The 18,776-nt window shown below is 36.2% G+C and overlaps 1 protein-coding gene across 3 annotated transcripts in view; it reads left to right on the top strand.

Annotated features, from left to right (window-relative positions):
* The window catches only part of POT1 (protection of telomeres 1), a 75,916-nt gene that overhangs the window by 37,077 nt on the left and 20,063 nt on the right, over positions 1–18,776 (top strand). For 2 of the 3 annotated variants that reach the window (XM_055807949.1, XM_013302724.3), the window contains 2 exons: positions 8,016–8,306; positions 12,668–12,823. In XM_055807949.1, the coding sequence (XP_055663924.1) occupies positions 8,016–8,306; positions 12,668–12,823 (447 nt within the window). The remainder of the gene's footprint in view (positions 1–8,015; positions 8,307–12,667; positions 12,824–18,776) is intronic. The other variant, XM_055807950.1, reaches the window with a different exon arrangement.

Genomic DNA, 18,776 nt, shown 5'->3' on the forward strand with positions numbered 1-18,776 from the left:
TGCCATTGTTTCTAGGAGCAGTTCGCAGTGGTTTCCTTGTCTCTGTGTATTCCCTCCTTTAGTTTGATCCAGTTTGACCCATGAAAGTGGATTCTTTCTCTTTTCTTTCTACTTGGTGCAATATGGAAGGCATTGAGAGAGACACACAGGAGCATCTGCTCACTTTACTCCTAGGCAGCTCTGGCCATAGCTGTCACGTTGATAAGGATGAGAGGGGAAAGCCTGGAACTTAGATATAGAACGTGCTGAGTGAACATCAAACTTCAGCAGAATTTAGCTGCCAGACTCTGTGTCCTCTAAGTAAATGTGGTCCAAATAAGTAAACTTGGCCAAAGTTAGTTTGAGACTTTTTACTACAAAGGATGTCAAAGAACATATTGTCTGCGGCGCTGCAGCTGTGTTCTCAAGTTCTTGTTCTGAAGAGTGGAAGCAATTTTTTTTTGTAAACAGTTGCAGAAGTTTCAGAAACAAGATTCTTTTTAACACAGAGAAACCAGCGTTTTTCTTGGAAATATCATTGCTATAGCTTTTAGCTTCCCTTCAAAAATCACATAAGGCGTGGAACTCATTTAGAAGTTTTGATGGAATTCAAAACCCAATTATTTCTCCTATAGTAGATAATGTAAAAAAATACGGAGTAAAATATCACTACCTACAGTCAATAATGTGAAGTCTTACAGTTTTGCACATATGTTTTCTAAAATTTTCATTTGAGTACTTTTGGTCAAGTTGCCTGGTCATGTCTTAAATATGTAGGAAATACTCCAAAATAGTATTTTTTTACTTTACTGGAATTTTCTCAAATATACTGTGCCACTTCCTCTGAGGAATGTTTCTAAAATAGTATCACAGTGCCTGCTGTTTTTTTTAAATTATTGTCAAACCCGACATTATTGCAGCTGGTTTAAGTAAATACACTTTTTGTGTACAATTTTTTCCCACAAAATAGTTATAATATGTTCAGGTGAACTGGTAAATGAAATGTACAATGTATTGCTCATTTCCTTCTTTAGCCTGTATTTCCATTGCTGCAGACTTTTCTGACAATCTTATTTTTCGGAGACAGTAGTTCTCAAGAAGTAGAGGATAAGCTCTAACTTATGGTCGTAGTATCTAGGTGTATCTTTCATATCTTCATAAAAATTCATTTAACTTTCATATGACTAGCCTTGTTAACGTTCTTTTGGAATGTGCCTGCAGATAGTTTTTGTAGTTCAGTTTTCTTTTTGTTATATTAAAATGTGCTCAAAATAGTACATAATCTCTCTCCTTATATAAATTAAAACTAAGTTACTTCAAACTGCTTCTCTTTCATTATTACCTCGCTGTTCATGGAGCTGGAGGTACATGTACACTAGGATTACATTATTAAAATACAGGAAAACATAATCGGAATACTGTATTAGCCAAACTTGTTTAGACTGTTTTACTTTATGTCAGAAAACATTTACAAAATATAAGGAAATATACCAAATGCATTCATGTGCTTTTTGACAGGAAACTTTTTTTCATATAAATGGCATCAGTGACAATCATCAAACTTTTTACAAAGAAATTAATTTCTGGATCTGATATGGTGGTAAGGCTCAGGGTCAGTTGCCTAGCATATTTTTGAGTAATAAGTTATTAAATTAGTAACAATTGTAATGACTCATATTAATATTTTTTTATATTGGAGTATTTGTTCGCGTGTTTGCATGGGATGTGTATATCATTCCAGTGCTTGATTTGTAGCTTTGTTTTAGCTTGAAGTAGGTCTTCAGTGTTCATGATGGGGTTTTTTTTAGCCTCCCATCCCACCCTCATGCACTGCATGACACTCAGAACGGAAAGCAAGCATTTCCTGTTTTCAGGTTAGTTTTAAAAATGTAGGTTTCCAGATTGTAGGGCTGAAATGATTCTCATGTTGTCAAGTCTGGACAGGGCTGGTGAAAAGCATCTCCAAAGGTCTTACTGTAACTTTTAGCCTCTTCTTTTAGCCCTGTGCAATTCCTAATAAAGCTCAAAAGTTTCAGCAGCAGTGGAACAGGGACAAATTAAGGGGATTACTTATTGACATCCTTGTAGGTGATGTGAGCATACAGAGTATTGTATTCAGTGGCTACAGTCTCAGAGATAGACAAATCATCATAAATTAGGACTTTAATTTTTCTCTAGGAAGTCCATAACACAAAGTCGAAACTCCCATTTAATAGAAAGGCCATTTAGAAATGAAGTTGTTGAGGCCATTCATAGCCTAAAAGACTTCAGGACAATTCTTTTGGGATTTTTTTCAGCTAGTTTGAGGCATATACACATAACTTCTTTACAAGACACCTTATCAAGCTGCTTCTGCTTTGTTTCTTATTTAAAAGGTCAGAACCGCTGAAAGTAATACGTTAAAAGGAAAAGCAGCTTTTGTTTATAAGCCATCACTGCTTGAATACTTACGGAGTGTTTCCAAGTGTTCAGTGCTCTGTGGTTCACTTCAGACAAGTTTGAAACCTGTGCTGTCTTGGACCAGTGGCTCTTAGATACCATATAGTTGTGTTGGCTACCTGTGCAGCCAAAAATAGAAAAGAATGAATCCAAGGAAATTAAATACCTGTGTAATCTTTTGTCTTGACACAATGGAAAATCTGTGTTTTATGTGTATGTGTTTTTCCGTCAAGTATCTGCTCCAGCTATTCTGGACCATTTTTCAAGTTACAAGTGCAGCGATCTGTCTCTAAAACTTTCTGTAAGGTCGTGAGTGGGGAGAATTGAAGGACATCCATTTATGACTTGGAACGCCCATCCCCTAGCATAAGGAATTTTTTTTTCAGTCTCCTAGAAATATGCTTTTTCATAGCTATCATTTATAAGAACAAATTGGAGGAGTGTGTGGCATCTAGTATATTCTGTTCGTGAGTTTTTGGGTTTTTTTTTCCCACTATACCAAGTTACTGCCTAGGTTTTTGATGGAGTTTCACTGGAAATATAAACCATGTGTAGGTATTTTCCCCAAGTTCCTACAGATCTTTTTAAACATTCAGTACAGTAAAAATGTTTAGTAATCACTGCTAGGGAACCTTACAGATCTAGAGGTGGTAAGACTTAGTATCGCAAAAGGAATGTTTCCAAGGATGGTTGTGGACTCAGAGAGCAATGCATTATTGAAACAGGTTACCTGGGGGGGGGAGGCTCTGGAACCTCTGTGCTTGGAATTTTTCAAGGCTTATGTGAACATTGATCTTCTCTTACTTTGTTGGCAGCCATGAATCACAGGGATCATAAGTTTTGGACATCTGCTTAGGTAAAAGATACTTTACAAGAGGTCTTCAGCTGAATTTAAACCCAAATTGGAATAGAAGTGCATTTCAGATGATGCAATAAATCAACTTAAAAAAAGAAAAAAAAAAACACAAAACAAACAAAAACCAAACAACACAACTTGATGTCTTAAAATAATTTTATATGTATAAATAATAATGGAGTTTAAGCTAAATGTACTCATGTTTCAAAATATTACCTTAAATTCCTGATACTTCCACAAATCAATGGTTAAATTTATTTTGGGAATTCTGCCTTATAAGATCATGTACATTAGTTTAGTATCAAGGCTTTTTTTTAGATATATATTCTAAGGCGATCTGTGACTGCAGTTGTTTTGTAAATCCTTTGCTTCTGCAATCCAACAGTCAGTTTTGGTGGAAAACTACCTGGGAGATGCTATTATTTCAGCTTTATACACTACTTACTGTTGCACTTTTCCATTGAGTGAGGTGAATAACACTACCTTCAGTTAAAAAAAATAAAATAAAATTCAGGTGGTTTAGATTGCTGTACATCTATTTATAAATATTTCAAGATTAGCTTATTTTCAATAAGCACATTCAGGATGGACTTGTACCCTACAGAAAACAGTTTATTGTCCAGGTAGTTTGTTGAGGTGATATTTCAGCTTTTGTTCTTTAGTGTATAAAAACTATGCCAAAGACTCCCACAGTATGTATTGGAATTAACTTGCCTGCTTAGAACAAGCCAGATACATGGTGTCTGCTTGACTTTTGTTCCAGAAAGATATTTTTGTTTAGCAACCATTACTTATTGAATTTATTTAAAATTCTCAGGGAATTCTTAAAGTGATAACCATCTGCCCCCCTTCCCTGTTTCCCCTCCTCCCACCACCCCCATTTTTTTATAAAGTCCCCAATGCCTTTAGAAATGACACAAAAAACTACTGAAGGGGAATTGTCATATACAAAAGTCTCAGATTCCTCTTTTCCCTAAGTTTAATTCAATTTCAAAATCATTTGTGTGTGGAAAATATAACTAGTTTACAGTATCAGCGCTTAACTTGGTCAGATCTACTTACAGTGCAATAATGAAACATTTGCCCATAGGTTTTGTTCATTTTATACTCTAGTGATTCCTTATCGCTTTAGCAATGATTTGTTTTCAAAGGACAAGCCTGGAGAATTTGTGTCAACTGTCATCTGTTCTATGGGTCTGACATAAGTAATTTTCCAGCTATGAAATATGTTGTTCCGTTTTACATTCCTCTATATTTACTTGTCCTGTCCTGTTCTGTCCTTCACTAAATAATATTGTTGAATGCTGTTTACCTGGGAGACCACTCAGTGGCTTCTCCACTTACCTATACATATAGGTTTCCTTCAAGATCACTGGTAATTTTCTCATCTTGATGTTTCAGGTTTACCTTCTTACTTATTTCTTTTGTTATTTTATAACTGCCTTTCCCTACAGTAAGGCTGATTTCAGATACTGTAAATGAGGTACTAGGAGATGCCGAAAGTACAGTATGTTCAAACACAGCTTCATGAATGCCCAAAACATGACATAAAGGGAAAGAGGGAAAACAGTCTGATGAAATATTAGTGGAAACCCAGGGAGACAAAGTAGTTTCTTGAACTGGTTTCCTGAGCAGGCTAGAGATCTAGGACAGAATTTTTACTAAAAAAAAAAAAAAAAGTAAAAAGATTTTGATGATTACTTAAAAGAATTAGTGAAGAAATAAGTAGGTAAAATGGAAATCAAAATGCTTTGAGAAACATTTGACATGTCAGATGATACTTTAAAATATGCTTGGAGTTGATAGTGGATGAATGAGTAAAAGTGATGAGAGTTTTCCTTCCCTCTGGTTGTTAACTATTTGAGAAACTATGGAATATAATGCCAGTGGCAGCAACTAAAGTCAATCTGTGTGGTTATATTGGATAACGTCTTATAGCGGAATATTTTTTTTCCAGTTTATGGGTAATGGGCACAGTTAATTAAGAAACTCTGTCTTTTCCTGATTTTTCCCATTGGCTTTTCTTGTATTTTTATGTTTAAACCTAAAGGTTAAAAGACTAAAGCTTTTCAGTGTTACAAGTGAAGAAAAACTACATTGTGAATTGATACATTTATGTGTTATGTCAAAGTAGGATTAAAGGAGTTCCTGTCACCAAGATTGAACTGCTTGTTTATGAATTTCCAAGGAATATTTAATTTGCTTTTTAAATTTGCTTTTTAAATTTCAGTGTGTTTATAAAATGTAGGCCTAAATCATTGGCATTATTTTGGTAAAAATCGCTGCTGTTTAGAACTTCTGTCACGTCTTTCAGATTCTGCGTTTGTATATCATTAAGATTTTCAACCATTTGAAAATTGAGCACCTGGGAATCCTAAACTAGATTCTCTCACAAATGCTATATTCACAAGTCCTGTTGCTTTTTTTGGTAAACAAATTTTAATTAAAAAAAGAGATGAATCGAAGCAGCTGCTTTGAGATTTCTGGATAACGAGTCATGCAAGGTTTTGGTATACATATATGGAATGCAGGGAACAGTAAAACTAGACTAGATCCTTGAAGGAATGCTTCAGACTGAACACTGCTTTATATAGTAGCAGATACAAAGCTAAATCAGATTGATACAGGGGACCTGCAATGTGCAGGGCAGTAGACGTAAGAGTAATAGTGAAAGCTGTATTCATAATTCAAAGGATGAAAGCTGGTGACTGTTTGCTTTATAGAAAAAAAAATACCTCCTAGAACTGATATTTTCTTTTTGAATTCCGTAATACTTGGAAGTAGGGCTATTGTGAGAGTCAGAAACAGGGATCCATAGCTCTGCTCTGCAGTTGATCTGCTGCATGATCCTTAAAAATTAATTTCTCTCATGCCTCAGTTTCCCAATCTGTAAAAGCAATCCTGATGTGTACCCCGCATGAACATTTTGAAATTTGTGAATAAAATACTCTTAATATTCTGCAGTGGTGCTTTATAGTTACAGGTAGGTGTTAGTCTGCCTCTTCAAAAAAAAAAAAGTGGTAGGAGCCTGAAGCTGGCCAAGTCCATGGGACCTGATGAGATGCGTCTGCTGGTTGTGAGGGAATTGGCAGATGAAGTGGCGAAGCCACTATACATCATATTTGAGAAGCGGCCATCCAGTGAATTCCCACTGACTGGTAAAGGGGAAACATAATGCCCATTTTTAAAACGGAAATAAGGTAGACCCAGGGAACTACAGCCCAGTCAGTCTCACCTTGGTACCTGGCAAGATCATGGGGCAGATCCTCCTGGAAGCTATGCTGAGGCACATGGAAAATAAGGATGTGATAGGTGATAGCCAGCCCAGCTCCACTAAGGGCAAATTGTGCCTGGCAGATTTGGTGGCCTTCTGTGACAGGGCTACAGTGTTGGTCAATGAGAGAATAGCAACTGCTGCCATCTACCTGGTCTTGTGAAAAGCATTCAGTGTTGTCCTACGTGACATCCTTGTGTCAAAACTGGATTTCACAGGTGGACCAGTGGATGGTCTTTTGCACAAGCAATTGGCTGGATGATTGCACTCAGAGAGTTGTGATCAATGGCTCAATGTCCAAGTGGAGGCTAGTGACAGGTAGAATTCCTCAGGGGTCTGTACTGGGGACCAGTGCTGTTCAACATCTTTGTTGGCAACATGGACAGTGGGACTGAGAGCACCCTTAGCAAGTTTACAGATGACACCAAGCTGTGTGGTGGAGTCGCCATGCTGGGGGGAAGGGATGCCATCCAGAAGGGCCTTGATAGGCTAAAAAGGTGGGCCCATGTGAATGTTACGAAGTTCAGCCAGGCCAAGTGCAAGGTCCTGCACCTGGATCGGGGCAACCCCAAGCACAAACACAGGCTGGGCAGAGAATGGATTGAGAGCAGCCCCGGGGAGAAAGACCTGGGGGTGTAGGTTGACATGAAGGTCAACATGGCCCGGTGATGTGCACTCACGGCCCAGAAAGCCAGCTGAATGCTGGGCTGCATCAAAACAAACATGACCAGCACATGGAGGGAGGCGATTCTCCCCCTCTACTCCACTCTCGTGAGACCCCACCTGGAGTACTGCCTTCAGCTGTGGGGCCCCCAACAGAAGGAGGACAGGGACCTGTTGGAGTGAGCCCAGAGGGCCATGAAGATGATCAGAGGGCTGGAGCACCTCTCTTGTGAAGACAGGCTGAGACAGTTGTTCAGCCTGGAGAAGGCTCCAAGGAGACCTCCTAGCAGCTTTCCAGTACCTAAAGGGAACCTACAAGAAAGCTGGAGAGGGACTTTTGGCAAGGGCATGCAGTGAGAGGACAAGGGGTAATGGCTTGAAACTGAGAGAGGGTAGATTTAGTTTGGGTGAAAGGAAGAAATTCTTTACTGTGAGGCTGGTGAGACACTGGCACAGGGTGCCCAGAGAAGCTGTGGCTGCCCCATCCCTGGGAGTGTTCAACGCCAGGCTGGATGGGGCTTTGAGCAACCTGGTCTAGTGGAAGGTGTCCCTGCCCCTGGCAGGGGGGTTGGAACTAGGTGATCTTTAAGATCCTTTCCAACCCAAACCATTCTATGATTATGTTTTCTGCTCATTCACTTTGTTTTCTTGTTAATTTTTTTATATATATATATTTTGACTTTGCCTTTCTAATAGGACTAGAAACAAGTGCTCAATGGTCCATTCTTCATGCACGTGATAAAGCAAAAGTGTATGTACGTTTTGATACAGTGCAACTATTTTTTTCTTCATATTTTGTTACAGATCAGGGAATACAACGGACAGATGCAGGGAATTACCAGTGTGGGATTTTCATCCTTGACATTTGATGGAAATGTAGGAGCTCCAGTAGTTCCTCGAGCCTCTAGCAAAGCTTACACTTTCATGGATGAAGATCTGAAAATAATAGAAGAACTACGTGTCTGGGCAGCCAGTAATCTTTCCATCTCTGGACCAGCAGCAAAATTGTCTGGTGTTCAGCCAATGCTGTTCTTTGATCTCACTTGCCAGCTGGTAGGAAAAGCACAAGTAGATGGATCTTCCTTTCTTCTAAAGGTAGATTTATTTTTAAAAAAAATCTTAGATTTATTTATTAAGACATTGTGATTGTGTTTTCAGTAAAACAGACCTATTCATTTATTTAAATAATGTTACATAGATATATATTTAATGGTTAAGTAAATTTATGATCTTTGACCATTTTATTTTTATGAAAACAAGTTTAGTTGTTCATCTGTTTAATTTCTTCAGAAAGATTTTGTAAGATGGCATTGGTATGGATCATCAATTCACAAACATTTGTACAAAAATATCGCAAGACTTCTTGAAGTTGAAAAATACTGTTTTAAATACTAACCTTGTTTTATAGTTAGCACCAAGTATTGCTCTTTTTTTCTAGATCTGCTGGGTATAATTAATGTAGTAAGTAGCACTACCTAGAAAAGTAATGAATGGATTATGTTGTCTATCCTGATGGATTTTTAGGTAGCTTCTTTTAGTTATATATAAGCACTTCGGGAATCAGTGCTCAGTGAAAGTACAAAATGCAAAGAGCCATGCAACAGGGGAGTACTTTCCAAGGGTGATACTTAACGTCTGCTAAATGAAAAGGTCTGAATAATTTTCCTGGTTTTGGCTTGGAATGTATCAGTCTGGTGTTATTCTGACATCCTCTGTATTTCTTTTTCTTCCTTTTATAAGGTGATTGTTAAAATGTGAGTGATGAACAGCCTGTTACTTTCCATTTTATGACTTCATAAAATTATTTATTGGTTCTACTGTATTAAGCTATATTGTTACAACAGTTTTAGAAAGAGCACGCTGCATTAATCCTTCACTAACACAGCAAAGATTTTTCTTGTGCAAAACGATACATGCACTACACAGAAACAAACCTTGTATCATCCTGTAATATGCTTTGCAGCTTTTACAAATATTTTCATTAAATTACCCTTTGTGAAATAGATGTCAAATGAGACCCAGTAAAATTTCAGAATTCTGTGGAGTCTAATTACATTGTTCACTAATAAGTATATGTTGAGCATCGAAGGACCCTTTGCAATGACAGACAACTGCTTTCTTAAATTGTTAATATTTCTTTACATTCTTTTCTGTGTTGGAAGATCTGAAGTCAAGTTTTTCAGTTTTGTACAGTAAAGATAATGACTTCAGAAGAGGAAGACCTAGGATAGACTTAGGAAGGTAAAAGTTTGGAATCAAATACCAGTAGCTCAGTTTTTCTGATACGCAATTCTTTTAATTAATTAATATCTTATACTACTAAAACCCAATATACTCTCAAATCTGTATTAAAATATATCAGACAAGCTTAAAAATGGCAGATTATATTGGTGTGCTGTTGCTAATTTTTTCCCTTTTTTCAAGCATGGCAAAATCCCTTTCTTGTATCAAATGTTGGTCTTCATAGAAGAGAGAATTTAAAAAATTGTAGACATATCTGTTTGGTTGATTCACTAAACAAACCAAAAAAAGCCTAAATTCAATACCAGTTCAATTGAGTGAACATTAAATATTATTATTATATTAGATTGGTTATGTTTCACAATAATTTATTATGTCATTCCAAGTATATCAAGTTATATTAATGGCTGATTATACTTTAAAATATAATGAATATTTTAAGTGTTGAGATCAGTGTGCTTTGCTTCAAAGACAACTGAAATTAATTTTGGTGATTTTGTGCTTCACCCATAGCATAACTTTTAATAATATACCTGATAAATTAATTGTGATATGCACAGCACCTAAGGCTGACATGGCTTAAAGATAGTATCACTTACCATTTTCTGAGAATTTTGTTACTGAAACTGATGGAGACTAAATAATTCTTACTAGAAACTAGTCTGTCATTTATTTTCATAAGACTTCTGCTATTACTCTTTTCTTTCCTTCTATGTTGTCTGTGTTAAGCTATTTCATACAATTAGCATACTCTGCTGGAGAGAGAATCAGCGTTCATTGTGTCTCTTCCCTTTCAGAGTTTTGCCGACCATGGCAATGAAAGGTTGCCCCTAACTATTCCTTAGCTCCAGTCTGTTCATGACTAGTAATGGAGTGATTTGCTGTTTCTTACCCAGAATTAATTTAATCATGTTGGTTTTGTAAACCAGGGCTTCTGTTTTCATCAGTAATTTAATTAAAGTGAAGCTGGCAAGCTCCTGAGGTAGAGAGCTTGATCTGTTTTCATATTTGTGCAAGTAAAAAATAAAACAAACTACTCTTTGTGGGGGAGTTTTTAATTTTTTTGTAAATAAAGCTTACTGGCTTACAGATTCCTCCAAAAGGTGCCCTGATGCAAACCCCATTAGTTCTTCTGGTGAAGGATGTTTTAAAGCTATGTAGTCATCCTTGTATCTGGGAGGGAGCATTCAGGTTTCTTTTGGTCCATTTGTCAGATCCATCTCTTCAGTGTAGAACTTCCAAAGTGTCCTAGGTAAAGCCAGTTGAAAAATAATGAGAAATTTGACACACTTAAGGTTCTTTATTTTGTCAAAGTGACTAAATTCATAATATGCACTAAAACTATGTTTCTCAAGCTCAGTTCTGGAAAAGGTTTGATAATTCAAGCAATGGGCAACCTCTCTCTGAAAGGTGGTTATAAGTATTTCATGGTACAGGATCAGAAGATAATAGGTTTTCTTTTTTTTAATCTTTGACAGCATGTACCGCCTCATTATCTGGGTCCTTCAGAATACACACTTACTTGGGAACATTAATTTGATGTTATGGGTGATTTTTCACTATGGACAGTTTTCCCTTTTATCTCTTGATTTGGGATGAGTGTTTCAGCCATGAGTTATTCTCAGTGTATTTACACATGGCTTTGATTCTTAGATCTTTTCCTGTGGGTCCTTTGATCCACAGCAGTTAAGCATAAGGAGTAGAAACCCTTTAAAAAATTAAGCTTTGGTGTCTTTTTTTATTCCCTTTCTGCAATACCTAACTCATGGGACAAAATGCCTTGATATCACAAACTATCTGAAAATTAGCTTCTATTGAACCTGTATGCATGTGTCCTGGTTTTGGCTGGGACAGAGTTAATTTTCCTCCTAATAGCTGGTACAGTGCTGTGTTTTGGATTTAGGATGAGAAGAATATTGCTAACCCATTGAAGTTTCTAGTTGTTGCTGAGTGCTTCTAGTAAGTCAAGGACTTTCCAGCTTCTCATGCCTTGCCAGCAAGAGGGCTGAAGGGGCACGAGAATTTGGGAAGGGGACACTGCCAGGACAGCTGACCCAAACTGACCAAAGCCATATTCCATACCGTATGATGTCATTATCAGTATATATATATACTGGGGTTAGTTAACCGGGGGGGCAGGGTATTGCTCCCAGTTGTATTGTGCATCACTTCCTTGTTTGGGTTTTTTTTTCCCCTTGAGTTTTATTTCTTTCTCTTTTTATGTCCCTTTCCATTACAATTATTAATTATTATTAGTAGTATATTATTTTATTTCAGTTATTAAACTGTTCTTATCTCCATCCATGGCTTTTATCTTTTTTCGCCTGATTCTCGTCCCTGTCCCAATGGGGGAGGCAGGGAGTGAACAAGTGGCTGCGTGGTACTTCGTTGCTGGCTGGGGTTAAACCACAACAGCTTGAAATCCTATGAAATGCACCATTTTAGTCTTACAGCCCAAATAGCTCTGGATTTTTCTTTTTCTGTGGCCAGTATTTTAGATCATTATTTTTGTTGTCTTTGAGAAGAGTGTGTTTTCATGAACACAGGACACCATAGTTTACAGAATATGTCTTAAGCAGTTATCACTGAAATCTTAATGTTTGGTTTCAGTAGTAAGACATCGGTTCTGAAGTGCTGAGTCTGTTGGTAATGTTAATTTTTCACAGTAACTTTGATGGCTCAAAAATGACTACTGATATTTCAGTACTTAAGTGTATCAAGAACTTAGCTTTAGGCAAACAGTTCTTTAAATCCTCATTATTAAGTATGTTTACTGATGTTTTTTAGTACATTCTGGGTAACTAGCAGTATATCAGCATACAGCAAATCATCAATAATTAAGGGAGTACATGCTGTGTACTCAGTGTTCATACACTATGGCTGGAATAGTTAAAAAAAGCCTATAGCAGGATTAAAATATTTAATATAGACAGTTCTGCATATGGTGATACCTAATAGTTGTAACAGCTGAATAAACAGCTGAGGTTTTGCTAGTGCTGATTTTTTATTATTATTTTTTTGAGGAATAATAATTTTTAAAAATTCCATAAAATTAATATAAGTAATTCAAGGACTTTAAGACTGAGACTCCAATTAACATTTCTTATTGTTACCAGTTTTTAATCAAACAACAAATCTGTTAAAAAAATAAACATTATTTAAAATCTCAATCTAAAGTATTCTGAATGTATTGAAATAGTTTATTTGCATTTCAGGTATGGGATGGCACAAAATGCCCCTACCCAACATGGAAGGTGCCTGTGGAAGCAAAAGACCTGGAAGGAGATAAAGTTCTTCTTCAACAGCTGCGAAATCTAACAGTGGACATTCTAGTCTATGATAACCATGTACAACTGGCAAAATCACTCAAGGTAATGCACAATTTGGTATTTCTGACTTTTGTGGCCTATTTTCTGCTTAGAACTTATTTTAGAGAAGGTATAAGTTTGGTTCTGCTGTTAATTAGTTTCAAATATTCCTCTTTATCTTTCCCTGTATTTCCCCATACCTTTAATCTGAATGCAAAAATCCTTCAACAAACAGGCCTCATTACCCTAAAATTGCCATGAAAAAAAATTATTTCAATTAAGCTATTTCCAGACACTGTAATATATATAATCATGTGAAAATAATGCACAAAAAATGTAGTTTAGAATTAATTAAATTGTATAAATTGGGGTTAAACTTGTAGTCCCGTTAAAGGATCGTAATTCTGAAGTCAATAAAAGATTTTCTGTTCTATAAACTCCTGCAATTTGAAGTGCAGTCTTCATTTAGTGGGTCAGTAATGTTGATTATGCTTAGAGAAAACAACATAATTAAACATTTGATCTTCGGCAATACTGCCATCTTGCTTCTGAATACAGTAAATGAGCGAAGAATATTTCTTTCGGTTTATGCCTTGCCCTCTATAACCAAGCATCATTTTTAAGAAGGTGTTTACCAGAAAATAAAGATAAGTGATAGCCATTTGTCAGGCTGAAGCTATCAGCAGACATGAAATCAATTTGATATATTAATACCTGTCCATAAGTAAATGACAGATAGCAAAATAACTTGCCTTTGTGTAAGAAATCATAAGAAAACTTACAGAAGTATTTCATTACTTACAGGTTCTCTTCCAGAATTTTTCTTTTGTTAACTGGTAAAGTCTGTTGACATAAATAACTGAGGATGTTCCAATGAAGCAATATGTTTTGAAAATCAAGGGGGAAATATTTTAATATTAGATATTATAACACTAATAATAACAAAATATATTTCCTCGAGTAGCTGATGATACTCCTTTTATTACTCTCCCACTTTGATTCAGGAATTCCTAGTGAACATGTGTGTATATGTGAGAATGCCTTCATCAGTTACCAGGTTTTTTTGCCTTCCTATAAGCCCTTTCTTTCTTACCTGTAAAGCATCTGTTGGATACTGCACTCATGTAACAGAAGATCTAATGTCAAAGAAATGTGTTAAGAAACCAGGTTTGACTTACATAGCAACACGAAGTGTTTTTTGTCCTTCTGGCCATGTCCAAAATTGCAGTTAGTTACACTCATGAAAGCTGTAAAAGTTTTAAGGTCGATCATTTTTGAAAACAGCTTTTTAGCTGAGATATTGAAGAAAAAGTGCTGATACCCTAACAATTAAACTTCAGGAAAATTTAGAAAGTTCAGGTTACGATACGTGCAATTAATTTTATTTCATAGAATAAGGATGATAGAATTTTGAGGGACTTTTCCTAAAATGAAAGGTTTAATAAAAAGTTTGTCTTTAAATACTGTTGGAAATTGTGTCATGTCATAAGAAAATATAATTAAAGTACTCTATTATTCTGTATAATATTTGATTTAGTTCAGGGTCTTGTTATGCAAAGATATTTTTTTTTAAATCATTTATGTAGAAGTGCGAAGCTGGAGAGCGTGTAGTGTATGCATGTGTACCTTCCCAAGGGCGAACATGACGACAGTGTGGACAGAAACCAGACTAGATGTTTTGCCAGGTCATGGTTTCGGAAACAATAAAAGTGCAGTATTTTTCAGCTATCTCTTCTGCATTTCACAGTAGCTTAGAATTGCCTTTTTTGTTGGAAATTATTATGGAATTTTTTAGGTTACACTCTCCATTGTTGTGTGCCATTTGCAACGACATTTGCAGCTCTGAAATTATGTTTTATGTGGGAACAATTTGTTTTACACAGCCTTGATACCAGGAAGGGCTTATTGAAAATAAAACTGAAATATTTGTTCTTACTTTAAAATCATACCTGTAGGCACATGTTCCGTCAAGGAAGCTCTGAGTAAGCACTACAGTCTAGAGAATGTGGGTAATGTCTTACAGTGAATTTTTAGCAAATCCTCAAGTACAATGTTGGGGATATTCCCACAAGAGTTTTTAAACCTCCTTGTTTGGTTTGTCTGTCCAGAGAACGCTGGAAGATATGAGCATTTTATCCCGTTTTCTGATACAGTCAAATAATACTTACAGTTTTCAATGGAAAGAACTTCAGTAATATTGGAGGTACACTGCAGTTAATATTGTAAGGAGAATTTTTGTCCCCTGTATTTACTGGCCTCCCTTTCCTGCTGGGCAAGATAGTGGCTTTTCAGCATTTGCTGCCTTAACAGAACACAGTTTTCAGAAATCTCATCTCGGAAGTAGATTTCCATTGTAGTTCATTATTCTTCAGCATTTCTTAGTACAGTTTTTCCAGAGATTCTCAGGATTCACTGACCTTGTCGTGCGACTTGGGAATAGGTCTGTGACATGCGTTTCTCCGTCTGGGGCATTTTGGTAGATAGTAACCATCAAGGTGAGTGAGCCAGTCAGTGCACAGTAGGAGTCTGGCTGTCCAATTTCCTTATGTACTGTCATTCATTGCATATACAGAACTGTGCGTTCCTCTTACAAAACTGATCATATTAAACCTTGTTGTCATGTGTTTTCTGGATAGCACAACTGAAACAATTAACCTTGAGCATACATACAAGCCCTACCTAGTCTGTAGTTTCACAGTATTCGCTTTGTGTTATGCATCTTCAGATGCAGATTTTGAATATTTTCAGCTGTTCCGCATGCTGTATACAGTGTCATGTCTTTTTTGGTAGTATTTTGGACTAGGAAGCCTTGCCTGCTTTTCTAGTGTCTGAGTCACATTTCCAACCTGCAACTTGAGTTACATAGCTGTAATATCTAGCATCATGTTCTTCAGGCCTGGATGGCATTCCTTTGACTTGTCAGTGGCATTTTCCTCACTTCTGTCTTTACTCTTTAAAAAAGGGGGGGGGGGGGGGGGGAGGAATCCCCCCCCACCCATCCCACCCCCAAGTCCTCCAAACCTTTCAGTGGATTTAAGTTAGTATTTTTTTTATTGCAAGGGACCACACCCAAATGCTGTGTATATGCTTCCTCTCATTTGCAAAAAGTTGTGCACAACTTCTCAGTAAAATTAGACCATTGATACGATAAAATGACAAAGATCTCGCTGAATACAGTCAACCATAAAATAGGCATAAAAATTAGTACTGATTATTTTAAGTGATAGCTGTAGCTAACAGCCTCTTGTCATGAGTGTCTTTCTGGCCAAACATGAATATTTAACTGCCATGATAAGTGACCATTCCAAATTTATCAGCATCTTAAATGTGACTTTGTTTTGAAATAAACACGAGAATTTGCTACATTAAAATGTTGTTTTAGTAGGCCAGTGTTACAGAGAACTGCGTACATGACTTCTTAATTTTAATTCCTTTTAGCCTCAATATGTATTTTTAAAATAGTTGTATTTTAATTAGATTGCAAATAGGGTATTAGTGTATTTTACTGCAAGAAATGTTTTCTTAGTGCTTTAATTTCATTTTAAACGAACTTGCTCTAAATGAGGTAGGGTAGTTCATAACCAGAACTGCTGTAAAGTCAAGTAAGGGGTTGGTTTTGTACTAATTTTAGTGATGGCTCTGTAAATCATGGTGTTTACGTTAATGTAGATTATCATTTCCTCTCAGTCAGGTATATAAAGTGTGCTGGATCTGCAGGCATGCTGTAAGCAACAGAAACACCTACCTTTGCTTGCCACTGTTAACTGTAAGCAATGCTGCCCCCCAAAGGACTTCACGGAAATTGCACTTTGTGTGCACGGTCAGGTCTGGTGGTCTGTGTTGACATTCACAACCTTCCAGACTTTTTCAGTGTTTGGCGATGATGATGATAATACATCCCTTTCGTATAGTTCTCATTTATATTAAAATATATAAAATACTAACATTTTCAGAAAAAGGATCTAATAAAATGCATATATAGCATTTTTACGGTGATTGTAAATCTTTGGGAAGTTTAGTGTTGTGCTAAAATACGTAAATTGGTTGACTTCTGCATGAATTTTAGGACAGAAGTTTAGAAGGCAAACCCAGCATTTTCTATTCTTGGTTTCTGGGCTCTCCTCTCTTACATTTAATGTTTTGTGTTTGTACAGTTAGTAAATACTTTTTCTCATACTTTTTTTTTAAAGAAAGAAATTCTTCAATTATAATTGATTTTTTTTCCTGCTTATAAACAAGTCACTCTTGAAAGTTAAAAAAAGTCACTTGGCACTACTATATTGACATAAGATTTTTAGATAAGCAGAACTTAGAACTAAAACTTCCACAAAAAAAGTTCTCCAAAAGCATTTGTCGTAGTCATTAAATTAGTTATATAATATCTGTCCCTTGCATTTTTGGATATTTAACGTAAGTGAAATTTAGCATCTGGAAAGAAAAAAGAAAAGGAAAAAAAGAAAAAAAAAAAAAGCCTCCAGATAAGCCTCTTATCTGCTATCTAAATGCACAAGCTGTCCTGTTAATATTCTTTGAATGGACAAAATGAGCAGCCCCCTAATGGTGCAGATCAATTAAAGATCTGGTAAAAGCCACATGCCACAATCAAAACAGGTGCAAACTGAAGTGTGCTTTTTATGTCCCTGGTGCCTGAATTTGAAAATATGCTTTTTTAATGTGTGATTATTGTTTAAAAAAGCAGTTCGATACCAGTACTGTATAGTCATAGTCTGTTCCTTGATATGTAGGAAGATTCTAGAAGTGGGATGCTGCTCTATCTGCATTTATGCATACATTTATAAGTGTCATAACAAGACCTGGACAATACAGTCTAATAGGAATACTTGTTAGGTTTCTACTGGCTAAAGCAGGAGCTGAAGCTGAAATAAGACTTAACTCATTGGCTACTGTAGTATTAATATTAATTGAAGTCAATTTAAAATACTTTCATCTTTTACATAGGGCTTTTTAAAAGACACTCAAAGTGAACATAAATCTAGGTTAATGAATGTGTAGCTTGCCATCTGTCAGTTGGATCTTAGGTTATACTTTAACTGTCACCCAAATATATACTTTTTTAATTTGGTTTAAAGGCCATTAAAACACATAGGAAAATTAACTATATAATTAAGTCTCCAGATGATCTACTTTTAGAACCTTGGTTTTGTTTTTTTGGAGGGGGTGAGGGATAATGGGAGTGGTATTTTGAAATAAAAGCAAAGTTACAAAGATGTGTTTGATGTTCAGCACTCAATAACTGCTTTCTTAACAGGTACTTCTATAAGTTAGCCTAAGTCTATTCATGTACCTTCATAAAACCGTTCCAAAGAACACAAAATAATTCGAAGCAGAACAAGAAGCATGTTCTCAATGTACCTGAGGAGAAAATCTACGTTAGGAACAGTGCCAAAATCTTTGAATTTCTAACATTTCTTGCCTTTTGTCCTGGTGCTGAAAAAAATTTTATCTGCAATGTAAGACTAAGATATGATAAAAAAATCTGGGTAAGCAGATGTGTTTGCGTGTATAAATAAATAGATAACATGTTATGCATGATGATGGTCATGAGGTCAATTGCTGAGTGCGATCATACATGGACAAATCACAGCATGTCAGTCTCTGGAGGGCTGTATTGTAAATATAGAAGATAGATTGTACCCTCAGGAAAGGAATAATTGCCTTGTTTGATCTGTCTTCTGAGGACTGCTTGAGAATCAGATTTACTGAGAAGGCTTATGCTGGTTCTGAATCGGCCTTCACTGCCAGTAATGTTGTCTGATAAAGATCATGCCAAGAGGTTTTGGAGTATCTTTGAAAATATTCAAAACTCACCTGGAGACAGCCCTAATAAATTTTTTCTAGGTGACTACTGTGCATATGAGGGTTGCACTAGGCAATCTCCAGATATCCCTGACAACTTCATCTATTCTGTGATTCAGTGAAAACAGGAGTGAAGTTTTACAAGGCCTAGCATTTTCCAGGTAAATAGCTAACTTCGTGTTATTATTTTCTTTTTTTT

The sequence above is a fragment of the Falco peregrinus genome, chromosome 6 (assembly GCF_023634155.1).
Source record: "Falco peregrinus isolate bFalPer1 chromosome 6, bFalPer1.pri, whole genome shotgun sequence".
NCBI lineage: Eukaryota > Metazoa > Chordata > Aves > Falconiformes > Falconidae > Falco > Falco peregrinus.